The 13,790-nt window shown below is 41.3% G+C and overlaps 1 protein-coding gene and 1 long non-coding RNA gene across 2 annotated transcripts in view; one reads left to right on the top strand and one right to left on the bottom strand.

Annotated features, from left to right (window-relative positions):
* LOC127654957 (actin-related protein 3) overlaps positions 1-12,511 on the top strand; it is a 12,756-nt gene extending 245 nt beyond the window's left edge. The window contains exons 2-12 of the mRNA XM_052142542.1: positions 1,190-1,245; positions 1,352-1,476; positions 2,233-2,343; positions 4,011-4,106; positions 4,204-4,311; positions 6,935-7,078; positions 7,214-7,387; positions 7,470-7,562; positions 7,661-7,786; positions 7,875-7,958; positions 11,791-12,511. Coding sequence (XP_051998502.1) covers positions 1,190-1,245; positions 1,352-1,476; positions 2,233-2,343; positions 4,011-4,106; positions 4,204-4,311; positions 6,935-7,078; positions 7,214-7,387; positions 7,470-7,562; positions 7,661-7,786; positions 7,875-7,958; positions 11,791-11,886 — 1,213 coding nt within the window. The 3' untranslated portion in view covers positions 11,887-12,511. The remainder of the gene's footprint in view (positions 1-1,189; positions 1,246-1,351; positions 1,477-2,232; positions 2,344-4,010; positions 4,107-4,203; positions 4,312-6,934; positions 7,079-7,213; positions 7,388-7,469; positions 7,563-7,660; positions 7,787-7,874; positions 7,959-11,790) is intronic.
* Positions 4,400-5,159, bottom strand: LOC127654966 (uncharacterized). The gene is made up of 3 exons (XR_007971989.1): positions 5,009-5,159; positions 4,606-4,730; positions 4,400-4,555 (listed from the first exon to the last, which is right to left on the bottom strand). It is a non-coding gene; the product is annotated as an uncharacterized LOC127654966 (long non-coding RNA).
* Positions 12,512-13,790: the final 1,279 nt, after the last annotated feature.

Below are 13,790 nucleotides of genomic sequence, written 5' to 3'. Positions count from 1 at the left end.
AGTCGTGTCCGTCTGTGACCTGCAAGAATTGTCATGAGATCGGAATGCAGAATGATGTTGAGGTGATTATGTGCTGATTTGACGGGTGGCGCCTCAGAACGGTTCACGAGAGGAGAAACGCGTCATTTCAACTCTCATTGAGTTATTATTCATTTATAAGATTTAATCTCTAGACTATTTAGTAACATCGTTTATTTCATCACTAAAACAAAAAGAGTTTGCGATGAAGTGTTTGAATGTTTTGTGGCGCATGCGCACATCTGTTTCCTGCTTCTGTACTTCCGCATTCTCACCGTGACCTTATATGGGAAACAGAAAATCACGGAATCTGTTTTATTCACAAACACTTTAATATATGATGCTGCACACTGACGAATAATAATATAAAACAGACACTATAAATGTCGTCTTTATTATGGTCTGTTGTCCACACAGCTGAATCGTTTGAACAGTTGTTCCTGTTTTTTTCTTTTTTTTTTTTTCCTGTTTCAGTTTTTAAAGTGAATTCAGCATCAGTTATCACAGTTCAGGATGTAGAACTGTAAATGGAAGAGAGTGCAGACAGTAAAACTGCTGAAATACTCTCAGATGTGTGTGTGTGTCTGTGTGCATGGTTGTGCGTGTGTGTGTGTGCGTGCGTGTGTGTGTGTGTGCATGGTTGTGTGTGTCTGTATGCTTGTGTGTGTGCATGGTTGTGTGTGTGTGTGTGTGTGTGTGTGTGTGTGTGTGGTGTGTGTGTGTGTGTGTGAAATATCGTCCTACAGGAACTGAGAGTGGTTTGCTCTTCACTGTACTTCTCCATCAGCACATATAAAAATATTACTCTTTAACACACATATATAAACACTAACACACACACACACACACACACACACACAGCTGAAGTCATTGTCTAAAGTAAGAATATCTTGTCAGTCACCAGCATGTCGATTCGGTGAACGTGCAAGCTGATTAATTGGCTGATAGTTTTTAAAATGTACTTATTTTGTTGTTCTTATTCTTTTCTTCGGTGGGCACTGAAAACATTTCAAAAATAAAATCCGAGATGCAGTTTATAGTTCATCCAATAATAACCAGAACATTTTAATCTAATCATTTGAGTGTGTTTCAGGTGCAGGTCACTCGGTTATTAGTGTGTATGTGTGTTAGATGCAAATTAATAACTGTGTGTGTGTTGTGTTTGTTTCAGGTACACTAAACTAGGATATGCAGGAAACACAGAACCGCAGTTCATCGTTCCATCATGTGAGTGTCTGTACATAAATATTGATGTTCACAACACTGACATCGCCACTCATGTGTTCATCTGATTATCTTCTGAATAATCACTGTTTTCATCCTCTATTATCAGGCATCGCCATTAAAGAGTCGGCGAAGGTGGGCGATCAAGCCCAGAGGAGGATGATGAAGGGAGTCGATGACCTGGACTTCTTCATCGGAGACGAGGCCATCGATAAACCCAACTATGCCACCAAAGTGAGTGAAGCATCAATGCGGTTTAACACATAAACATGAAAAACATGTATACATAAACACACATGGACACAAACATTCACGCACACACACACACTCGTATGCGCACTCACACACACGCACTCACACACACGCACTCACACACACGCACTCACACACACGCACTCACACACACACACACACACACACACACACACACACACACACACACAGTGTCATGTTCACTAGCTCAAGACAAGGAAAGGGGGCGTGGAGCAGCAGCTCATTTGCATTTAAAGAGACGCACATGAAATCAGCGTGTTTTTGATTCCACTCAAAAAGAGGCATTTATAACATGATATAATAAATGAACCGTGGGGTATTATGAGCTGAAACTTCAGACACATTCTGGAGGCACCTGAGACTTGTATTACATCTTGTAAAAATGGGAATAAAAGGTCTCCTTTTAAATAAGTTCTAGTTGGAATGCACATAACCTCACAGAAACTGGTTTGACATCATCCAGGTTGGTGTCTGCAGCTTCAAAAACACTCCAGTCGGTGCATTTAAAACAGGTTTGTAGTTCCAGCTCCGCTTCATTGGTCCATCCATTACTACCGGCTCAGCTGATTGAGTTTCAAACAGAGTTTGAAAAGTCTTTGTTTGTATGGGTGAGGAGATTCTTAATGAATAAGGTACATGTGTCATAAAAGTCTTTGTAATATTGATGCAGTTTGTTTGTTCATAATATCAAAGAATATTCTCTTCCTTTATCTGTAGTGGCCGATCCGGCATGGAATCGTGGAGGATTGGGATCTGATGGAGAGATTTATGGAGCAGGTGATCTTTAAATACTTGAGAGCTGAACCTGAGGACCATTACTTCCTACTGGTGAGTGACAGCTGACCTTAGTGACTAGTGTTGTCACGGTACCAATATTTCAGTAGTCAGTACCAATGCCAGTGAGATTTCACGGTACTCGATACCATTTTCAGTACCAAACAAAACAGGTTTCTGAACAACTCTTTTATTAACAAAGTCTACAAAACATCAACAGCGGAACTAAGAACAGAAATATGCAATTGAGCAACACTTTCATTTAAATATATTATTTTTGAATTATAACAAAACACTTAGATAAGATTTTTGAACACTTATATAATATGTGCTTCAACTTTTGCAACTTTTAATTTAAGTTTTTACCCAAGTACTAAAAAACAAATCCTAAATAAACAAGCATACAATAGAATGAATAAAAAACAATTTCCAAACTAATGTGCAAAGAAGTGCTCTCGTATTAATAAAGCTGCATATTGCCAATTTTCTTCATGATAAGAGATGCATAGTGACATATATATAGATATTATGATTAAATAAGTTCTAATCGAGCTGCATTAAGCGTGTGCGCGTGAGGGATGAGCGTCCCGTGACAGAGTCTCTCTCAGCCGGTGCAGTTTCAATCTCTCCCCCAGAGATCGGGACATTCACACGACTCATAGAAGAGTCTCACACAGAGAAATTCCCGTTTCTGAGTTAATTGTTATTGACATGATCTGCTTCTGTATTATTTGAACTTTATTCAAACACATTAAAACTGCATTAAAGACGTAACGCCGGGATGTTTCCTTTAAAGAGCTCCGGTTATTCCATAACGGTACATGCTTCTGAATGTACTTTAATCATTCCCTGATACTTTGGGATCTACATAAAATAAATTATGAAATATCAGTCCAGATGCACTCGAAACTGTGTAATTCTTCCTCCGTCAGGCGTGAACTGCTGCTCTCACGCGTCAACAAACGAACATTTTTCTCGTCAATTTTGTATTTGACGATGTCGATAATGTCGACTAAACGTTTCAGCCCTAATGCAAATGATAATATGCTTTTAAACTCACCTGCTTTATTTGCTTGAATAAATCTGGGTGTCTGTCTTTCAGGTGCTTTATTAAGTTTGTTTCCTCCTTTCGTCAGAAAATTGTGAAAGCAGCGTTTACAAACAGGTTTTTGCTGATCTAATGAATTTCCAAACCTGCTTTTTCCACTTTTCATTTCGACAAGATTCAGTTGAGACTCCGCAGCAGCTTTGCTTGTCGTAATTTTTTGTTTGAGTACCGACTTGCTACCGGTATTTTTGACAACACTCCACTCAACACTAATCTTCCTAGGGGGTCTGAGTATCTCCGCGAGTATTGACGCTGACTATCACACCTGGAGTCGTGAGTTTGAATTCAAGGCGTTAATGTGATAAGATGTGCGGATTGACGGTCTCAGACGCGGAGGCGAATGAGATTCGTCCTCTGCCACCCTGATTGAGGTGAGTCACTACACCACCACGAGGACTTGGAGCACATTGGGAATTGGGGAGAAAAGGGGAGAAGAACCCCACTAATCTTCCATTTAATGTATCTTCACCTTAATGCAAATAATGAGGGACTGTAAAGATCATGAACTGCTTGTGGTTCTGCACACATGTGACATATAGAGGATAAACTCTACTGCAGCTTCTTGTAAGTCTGATCCGGTCATGTGATCTGATGGTGTTTATTTGTGTCTCAGACTGAACCTCCATTAAATACGCCAGAAAACCGCGAGTACACGGCTGAGATCATGTTTGAGTCCTTCAATGTGCCGGGACTCTACATCGCTGTGCAGGTACGCACGCACGCACGCACGCACGCACGCACGCACAGAGGAACAGTGTTCAAGTTGATGTTTGTTTGCTGATGTCATGTGTGTTTTTGTTTATCAGGCAGTTTTGGCTCTGGCCGCATCATGGACGTCTCGTCAGGTCGGTGAGAGAACACTCACAGGAACCGTCATCGACAGCGGAGACGGAGTTACTCACGTCATTCCAGTGGTGCGTCTGACACACTCTCGCAACATACACACACTCTCGCAACATACACACACTCTCGCAACATACACACACTCGCATACACACCTGCAACACGCACACACCTGCAACACGCACACCCCTGCAACACGCACACACCTGCAACACGCACACACCTGCAACACGCACACACCTGCAACACGCACACTCGCACACACCTGCAACACGCACACTCGCACACACCTGCAACACGCACACTCGCACACACCTGCAACACGCACACTCGCACACACCTGCAACACGCACACTCTCACACACCTGCAACACGCACACTCTCACACACCTGCAACACGCACACTCTCACACACCTGCAACACGCACACTCTCACACACCTGCAACACGCACACTCTCACACACCTGCAACACGCACACTCTCACACACCTGCACACACGCACACTATCACACACTCGCACACTCTCACACACTCACAACACGCACATTCGCAACACACGCACACTCGCACACACCCGCAACACGCACACTCGCACACACCCGCAACACGCACACTCGCACACACCCGCAACACGCACACTCGCACACACCCGCAACACGCACACACCTGCAACACGCACACTCGCACACACCTGCAACACGCACACTCGCACACACCTGCAACACGCACACTCGCACACACCTGCAACACGCACACTCGCACACACCTGCAACACGCACACTCTCACACACCTGCAACACGCACACTCTCACACACCTGCAACACGCACACTCTCACACACCTGCAACACGCACACTCTCACACACTCGCAACACACGCACACTATCACACACTCGCACACTCTCACACACTCACAACACGCATTACTCGCATACACGCACACCGCTACACACTCGCACACACCCGCAACACGCACACTCGCACACACCCGCAACACGCACACTCTCGCACACTCGCACACTCTCGCACACTCGCACACTCTCGCACACTCGCACACTCACACACTCGCACACTCTCACACACTCGCAACACGCACACTCTCACACACTTGCACACTCTCACACACTTGCACACTCTCACACACTTGCACACTCTCACACACTTGCACACTCTCACACACTTGCACACACTCGCACACTCTCACACACTCACAACATACGCGCACACGCAAACACGCACACGCACACTCTCGCACACTCACAACACACGCACACTCTCGCACACTCACAACATACACAAATCTTTTTTTTTTTATGCATAATTTGATGCATTAGGCTTTAAAATGGCCGGCAATTAATTTCTGAGTTTTTCTACAGGGATAAATTTGGGGTATTATCAGACGACTCTGAGCTTTCCAGAGATTTTCCAGAGAAAGAAAATTCCTCTTCTTGTTCTAGAAAATATGGACTGAAATGTATCAATATGAATCAGTTATTATTTTTATAATATGTATTTAATGCACCAAATTATATTTTGACATTTAAAGGGAAATTGTTCAACTATTTTCACTGGGTCTCATGAACTTATGTTGACATCATAATAGCTTAGAATGTCAAATAATGAGATCTTTATAATGACAGTAAACAGAAATATTAGTTCACACATTAATTATATCTTATACAATGTATATGTCAGAATGATCAAAGCTCTGTGATTAGTTTTGTCAATCACCAAAGATTTGGTGATTCAATACAAGTGCATACAGTACAAAAGCTGACATTTCTGGAAAAGTTCAATCAAGAAATCCCCAGACACGTCCACCAGGTGGCAGCAGACATCTAGTACATTGCAAACAACAGAATTTTTGGCAAATGTTGTTTTTGTTAATGATGCACAGGGTTAAAAGTTTAGCGTATCAAATATGATAAAGGTGGCATTATAGGGTTAATATGTTTCATAATGTATGATTGCCCCTTTAATAAATGTTTGTGCATAAATATTTAGATGTTTTTGCCACATTTGTTATTTATATGCATTATTTGTACCATCTACAAAGTATTTAACATTGAGTTTCCATTGAGATGCAGAACAAGATCTAAAGCAGTACTGTCACTTTAAGAAGGGTCAGTTCAGCGAGCGTCTCACAGACGTGTTTCAGTTCAGCTGATTCTTCACCGCATCCGTGAAATGTGTGATTACAATTAAATGTTTTAACAAGAATGGACTGTAACGAACAGAAAGGATATTAAAAGAGACATTATTCATTAACAAACAGACTTTGGACACACATTACACAGAATGACTCAAACCAAACTTTACTCTCACTTGTAAACCGATGTGTGACTGGTCTGCAGAGTCATGCGGTAAAACAAAGAATGTTGTGGAAATGGTGTGTGGAAAAGTTGAAGTAAAATCAGAGGTGACCTTGTTTAAATTCAATGTACATGTAACTGGCATATCATGGCTCAACCAAAGCGATGGTGACATCAGCAACTCAAGCCAAATAAGGTCAATTTCCTTTAGAGTGAAAGTGCTCATGTGACACAACACACAGTGAAAGATCTCTGTCACAATCGTTGGCGAGTAATATCTGAATATTTATCAGCCGGTGGAATATCAACTCACGTGTGTTTTATTCTGATGAAGTAAATCAAGACCACTGATGACATTAACGCATCTGATTGGTTCACAGGCAGAGGGTTACGTGATTGGCAGCTGTATTAAACACATTCCCATCGCAGGTCGTGACATCACGTATTTCACACAGCAGTTACTGAGAGAGCGAGAGGTGGGCATCCCACCCGAACAGTCGCTGGAGACCGCCAAAGCCGTCAAGGTGAGGGTGTGTGTGTGTGTGTGTGTGTGTGTGAGTGAGGGTGTGTAGTCTAGAGTCTAGACTATATGACATTATAATGAGTGTGTGTGTGTGTAATCTAGACTACATGACATTATAATGAGTGTTTGTGTGTAGGAGCGCTTCAGTTATGTGTGTCCTGACCTGGTGAAGGAGTTTAATAAATATGACACAGACGGATCTAAATGGATCAAACAGTACACCGGCATCAACGCTATCAGTAAGAAAGAGTTCACTGTCGATGTGGGATACGAGCGCTTCCTGGGACCCGAAATATTCTTCCATCCTGAGGTATGTCCGCACACACACACACACGCACGCACACACACACTATTAAGTGTGACTCACTCCTTCTCTTATTTTTCTCTTTCAGTTTGCTAATCCTGATTTCACTCAGCCAATCTCTGAGGTGGTTGATGAGGTCATTCAGAACTGTCCAATCGATGTGCGTCGTCCGCTCTATAAGGTCAGACAGCATCAAACTTTCAATCACAAGTGTGTTTTATTACTATATTCTTCTGTATTGTACGATATTGTGTGTTTGAACGGGAGTCTCTGTTTCAGAACATTGTTTTATCGGGCGGTTCCACCATGTTCCGTGACTTCGGCCGTCGTTTGCAGAGAGATTTGAAGAGAACGGTGGACGCTCGTCTGAAACTCAGTGAGGAGCTCAGCGGAGGAAAACTCAAGGTGAGACTCTAGAGAACAGCAGCAGATTCGGTGTCTGTTATCTGTCACATGTGCCCCATAATGCAACTGAACATTCTCTCTCTCACAGCCCAAACCAATCGATGTCCAGGTCATCACTCATCACATGCAGCGATACGCTGTGTGGTTCGGAGGATCTATGTTGGCATCCACTGTGAGTTACACACACACTCCCCCGTTACACCTGTGTACATCTCCGTCTGCTCTCAGTAATGCAGCTTTATAAACAGGCTGTTCTTAAAAGCAGCTTGTGTGTGTGAATGTGTCAACACCTCAATGTAGGCATTGCACGACAACTGATTTTGAATGGTCAAGCCCATTATTTTTAACCCCGACCCAGCAGAAATCCCTCTACCATACCTGTACAATCCTACTGTACAATCCTACTGTAGATAGAGCTGTATTCACTACAATGTAATGGGTTTTAGCTAATTATATGTGCAAAAATATCAGTGTAGCTATATGTGGTCATGTGATAGCCAGCTAGACTGTGCCTGGGGTCCTATAGGTTGCCATGGAAACATGTGTAGTAGATTGACACCTGAGGAAATAATGAGCGAAGTTCTCAGCGTTGTTTTGAATGTGAACGGATCGTATGAAACATCAACCGTGACGTTATCTCTTTTAGCACCTTTGCTAGAATTGTGTGACAATACATTGACATACGTTGAGCTGTAATGTAGCTAACAGTTCTTAAATGTTTCAGAAGAACTTTGGCCTAATCTGGAGTCTAGACTAGCTGCAGCTGCAGGCGGTTCCTTTTCTTCATGATAGTGAACTACAAATTATGGTTTTTCTAACTGTTGCCGAATCGTGTTCTTGAAGGAATGAACAGCATCCAGTTCTGCATAACAGTAATATTTGGGTTGTTTTGTTTTATGCAGTGGAAAGAAAAAGTATGTGAACCCTTTGGAATTACATTTTACATTTACATTTATTCATTTGGCAGACGCTTTTATCCAAAGCGACTTACAAAAGAGGAGGAACATCAGCGAATCATCTTAGGGAGACAGTGGTACAAAAAGTGCCATATTACAAAGTTTCACTATCATCATAATAGTATACAAAACAGATTTAAGTGCAACAAGAAATGTTTTTTAGTGATCGGTTTAGTGCTTTTGGAAAAGATGTGTTTTTAGCCGTTTTTTGAAGATAGAGAGTGAGTTAGCTTCCCGGATTGAGTTGGGAAGGTCATTCCACCACCGTGGTATGATGAAACTGAAAGTCCGGGAAAGTGTTTTGGTGCCTCTGTGTTTTGGTACGACAAGGCGACGTTCCTTAGCCGACCGCAGGCTTCTGGTGGGAACGTAGCTCTGCATGAATGTTTTTAGGTATGCTGGAGCAGATCCAGTGACTGTTTTATATGCAGCTTCAGAGCCTTGAATTTAATACGTGCATGAACCGGCAGCCAGTGGAGAGAGACAAAGAGTGGTGTAACATGTGCTCTCTTAGGCTCATTAAAGACCAGACGTGCTGCTGCATTCTGGATCATTTGGAGAGGTCTAATAGCACATGCAGGAAGGCCTGCAATGAGAGCGTTACAGTAGTCCAGTCTAGTTATGACAAGGGACTGAACGAGCAGTTGTGTGGCATGTACAGAGAGGAAGGGTCTTATCTTCCTGATATTGTAGAGTGTAAATCTACATGATCTTGCAGTCTTTGAAATGTGGTCTGTGAAATGTAGCTCATCATCAATGGTTACCCCTAGATTTCTGACCGTTTTGGAAGGTGAAACTGTAGTTGGACCCAGCTGCACGGTGATGTTGTGTTCAACAGCAGGGTTGGCTGGAAAGACAAGGAGTTCGGTCTTGGCAGGGTTGAGTTGAAGGTGGTGTTCCTTCATCCAGGCTGAGATGTCTGCCAGACAGGCAGCGATTTGAGCTGTCACTGTGGTGTCGTTGGGCTGGAAAGACAAGTAGAGTTGCGTGTCATCAGCGTAGCAGTGGTAAGAGAAACCATGTGACTGGATGATGGGTCCCAGTGATGTTGTGTATATGGAGAAGTGGCCCAATCACTGATCCCTGAGGTACCCCAGTAAGTAACTGGTGTGGCTTGGATACTTTCCCTCTCCATGCTACCTCGAAGGACCTTTCTGAGAGATAAGAGTTGAACCAGTCAAGCACAGTTCCAGTGATACCCAGTTTCGAGAGGGTGGAGAGAAGGATCTGATGGTTGACTGTGTCACAGGGAGCAGAAAGGTCCAGCAGAATCAGAATGGATGATCTCGATTCAGCTCGAATTACCTGCATTTATGTGCAAATTCTTCTTAAAATCTGGTTTGATCTGGAAGTTACAATAATGAACAAACACAATCAGTTTTAACAACACATTGAACACATCATTCAAACATTCACAGTGCTGGTTGGAATAAGTAAATGAACCCCATAGGATAATGATGTCAACAAAAGCTAATTGGAGTCAGGATTTGGCAAACCTGGCATCCAATTAATTAAACTAGATTGTAGGTGTGGGTTAGCGCTACTTTGACTTATAAAAAGCACTAAAACATTTTGAGCATCTGCTGACGTGGACCACGAGATCTCAGAAGACCTACGATCAAGAACTGTTGCTTTGCAACAAGATGAAAAGGGTTTTAAAGTTATCTGAAAGAGTTTAGATATTCATCTGTGCACAGTGAGACAAACTGTCTATAAATGGAGATGATTTAGTACTATAGGTACTCTCACTAGAAGTGGCCGTTAGATATTCATCTGTCCACAGTGAGACAAACTGTCTATAAATGGAGATGATTTAGTACTATAGGTACTCTCACTAGAAGTGGCTGTTAGATATTCATCTGTCCACAGTGAGACAAACTGTCTATAAATGGAGATGATTTAGTACTATATGTACTCTCTCTAGAAGTGGCCGTTAGATATTCATCTGTCCAGTGAGACAAACTGTCTATAAATGGAGATGATTTAGTACTATAGGTACTCACTAGAAGTGGCTGTTAGATATTCATCTGTCCACAGTGAGACAAACTGTCTATAAATGGAGAGGATTTAGTACTATAGGTACTCTCACTAGAAGTGGCCGTTAGATATTCATCTGTCCACAGTTAGACAAACTGTCTATAAATGGAGGTGATTTAGTACTATAGGTACTCTCTCTAGAAGTGGCCGTTAGATATTCATCTGTCCACAGTTAGACAAACTGTCTATAAATGGAGATGATTTAGTACTATAGGTACTCTCTCTAGAAGTGGCCGTTAGATATTCATCTGTCCAGTGAGACAAACTGTCTATAAATGGAGATGATTTAGTACTATAGGTACTCTCTCTAGAAGTGGCCGTTAGATATTCATCTGTCCACAGTGAGACAAACTGTCTATAAATGGAGGTGATTTAGTACTATAGGTACTCTCTCTAGAAGTGGCCGTTAGATATTCATCTGTCCACAGTGAGACAAACTGTCTATAAATGGAGGTGATTTAGTACTATAGGTACTCTCACTAGAAGTGGCCGTTAGATATTCATCCGTCCACAGTGAGACAAACTGTCTATAAATGGAGGTGACAGGGTTCACATACTTTTTCTTGCCAATATTCTGTCTAGTTGTTTGAGGCTGATGGTGTCAGCTGTACTCGTTTCACATGTGAAGATGATGTTTACAGTTTTAAAGACACAAAAGCAAAAGAACCGTCTGTCAGAGAACAATAATAATGTTATAAGTGGATCTCAAAAAAAGAATAAATAACAAATAGATCAACTGCTGCTGACTCTAATTTAATTATTCTTTCCTGCTTTTACAAAAGATGTTTCATTACATTTCATTCACAACATCATGATGAATATGTGCTTTGGGAACTTGATCATATTTAATAGTTTGAAACTTGTTTTAACTGTTGAGTTTGTTGTGAGAGATCTTTTATTTATTTATTTATTTATTTATTAATCAAAGAAACATTGTTAGTTCATGATCAGTACATTAACATTGACTGCAGGATACTGAAACCCTTTTCTAATGGTTTGTGTTTCTTTTAGCCGGAGTTTTATCAAGTGTGTCACACCAAGAAGGATTATGAAGAGATCGGCCCGAGCATCTGTCGCCACAATCCTGTGTTTGGTGTCATGTCCTAAACTCACACACACACTCATACACACCCATATAGTTGCACACACACTCTCGCACACACATATAGTGGCACACACACTCATACACACCCATATAGTGGCACACACACACACATATAGTGGCACACACACTCACACACATATAGTGGCGTACACACATACTGATGCAGAAATGATAATTTTTTTCTATTGTTGGTCTTCAGAGTAAATGTGATAAAGTTTTCAAAACCACAACAAGTCTTTTCTTGTGTTTTTGTTGAATTGATTTCAATATCTGAACATGTTCAGTCTCGTGTGAATGTGTGACAGTAACTGAACTCTGATCATGAGATTCATGATGAAGACTGGACTGACATCGTCATCATTGAGAATCACATATCGATCCGTGTGTGCGGATACTTCCTGTCTCTTAATGTTTCATGAGTCGCTGTTGAGGAAGAATGTTTCTGTCATGAGAGAGCGTTTTAAACACTCGACTGCGTTTACCCTCATCCGTCATTTATTCCTGATTGGAAATCAATGTTGTGATTTGGAATGATGATTGTATTACCAGCAGAGATAAGTCTGGGCGGATGACAAGCATCTGTTAAAGTGTACGACAATTATTCCAATAAAAGTTCATACTTTCTAATATAGTCATACAGCGATTGTGTTGTGAAATGTCCATATTAAGATTGTCGTTGGCAAAAGCAATTCATATTTTCTCTTCTGGTGTTTATAAATCATTTTCCTCTAGGAATGATCCGTTTCATTTACTGAATTATATCTTAATTCATTTGTTGCTGCATTTTGGATCATGTGTACTTCTAATAATAACTTAATCAGTCTTAACGGCTCGTCCTGATGATGAATGATTTCTCATTAATTAAACGAGCATCAGTAATGATCATCCTGATCCAACACATGTTCTCTCAGAGGGACTTTTACTGGATATTATTGCACATCTGGAGAAAATAAAGTTATGCCAAAAGAGCCTGAAATGACGTTGACAGGAACTTGACACCTCCCAACTTTAAGCCATTATTGGGAATTAAGCGCTAAATGGGATTGGGTGAATTAAATAATACATCTTTTAACCCAATTCACTTTGAAGGTGTCGTTTACGTCAGACATTTTACATCAAATCCTCCATATATATAAATATAAGAACCACATAAAACCCCATTTTTCAAGTGTTGCTGCTTATTTTCCACAAAAGAAATGAAATAACTTTATTTGCTTGCATGAACATCTGAGATGATGGGAATATAAAGCGAGATCACCGTTTTGCTTTAGTTTGAAAAATCGCTCTGAAGACCGTTATTAAACGTTAATAACACTTTTACCACAATGCACCTGTTGACCAATGAGAGGCAGCTCCTTCCACACTCACGGACTTTATGTGCTTTATGGAGCTTCAAAGTTCTGGCCACATTCACTTGCATTATATGGACCTCCAGAGCTGAAATATTCTAGAAATCTTCATTTGTGTTCTGGAGAAGAAAGTCACACACATCTGGGATGCATGAGTGAATGTTTGAGTGAACTCACTTTAATATTAAATGTATAGGAGCTATAAGAGAATAGAAGTGTACAGGTGTGGCGGGAGGAGAACACATCATACCGGTTCAGATCAGGTGTGGGGAATCAGACAGGTACGAGAACATACAGTAATTCATATAGACATGCTGTTGTTTAATGCAATGAATTATATCACTGCATGCTTGTAAACACATTGACTTTATTAAACGAGAAATGAACCCAAATGTTACATGTGTTGCTGTTCTCTTGTTTCTAGAAGAACACGTATATCACCCTTAAGCAGATCCTGTACTAAATGTCTTCAGTGATCAGACGTTACATGAGCTGTATGTCTTCATTTAAACAATGGTTCATATGTCACACTGCTGTAAACATATCAACCACATAGT

The sequence above is a fragment of the Xyrauchen texanus genome, chromosome 14, assembly GCF_025860055.1.
Source record: "Xyrauchen texanus isolate HMW12.3.18 chromosome 14, RBS_HiC_50CHRs, whole genome shotgun sequence".
NCBI classification, from domain to species: domain Eukaryota; kingdom Metazoa; phylum Chordata; class Actinopteri; order Cypriniformes; family Catostomidae; genus Xyrauchen; species Xyrauchen texanus.
This window is presented reverse-complemented; position numbering and strand designations above follow the sequence as displayed.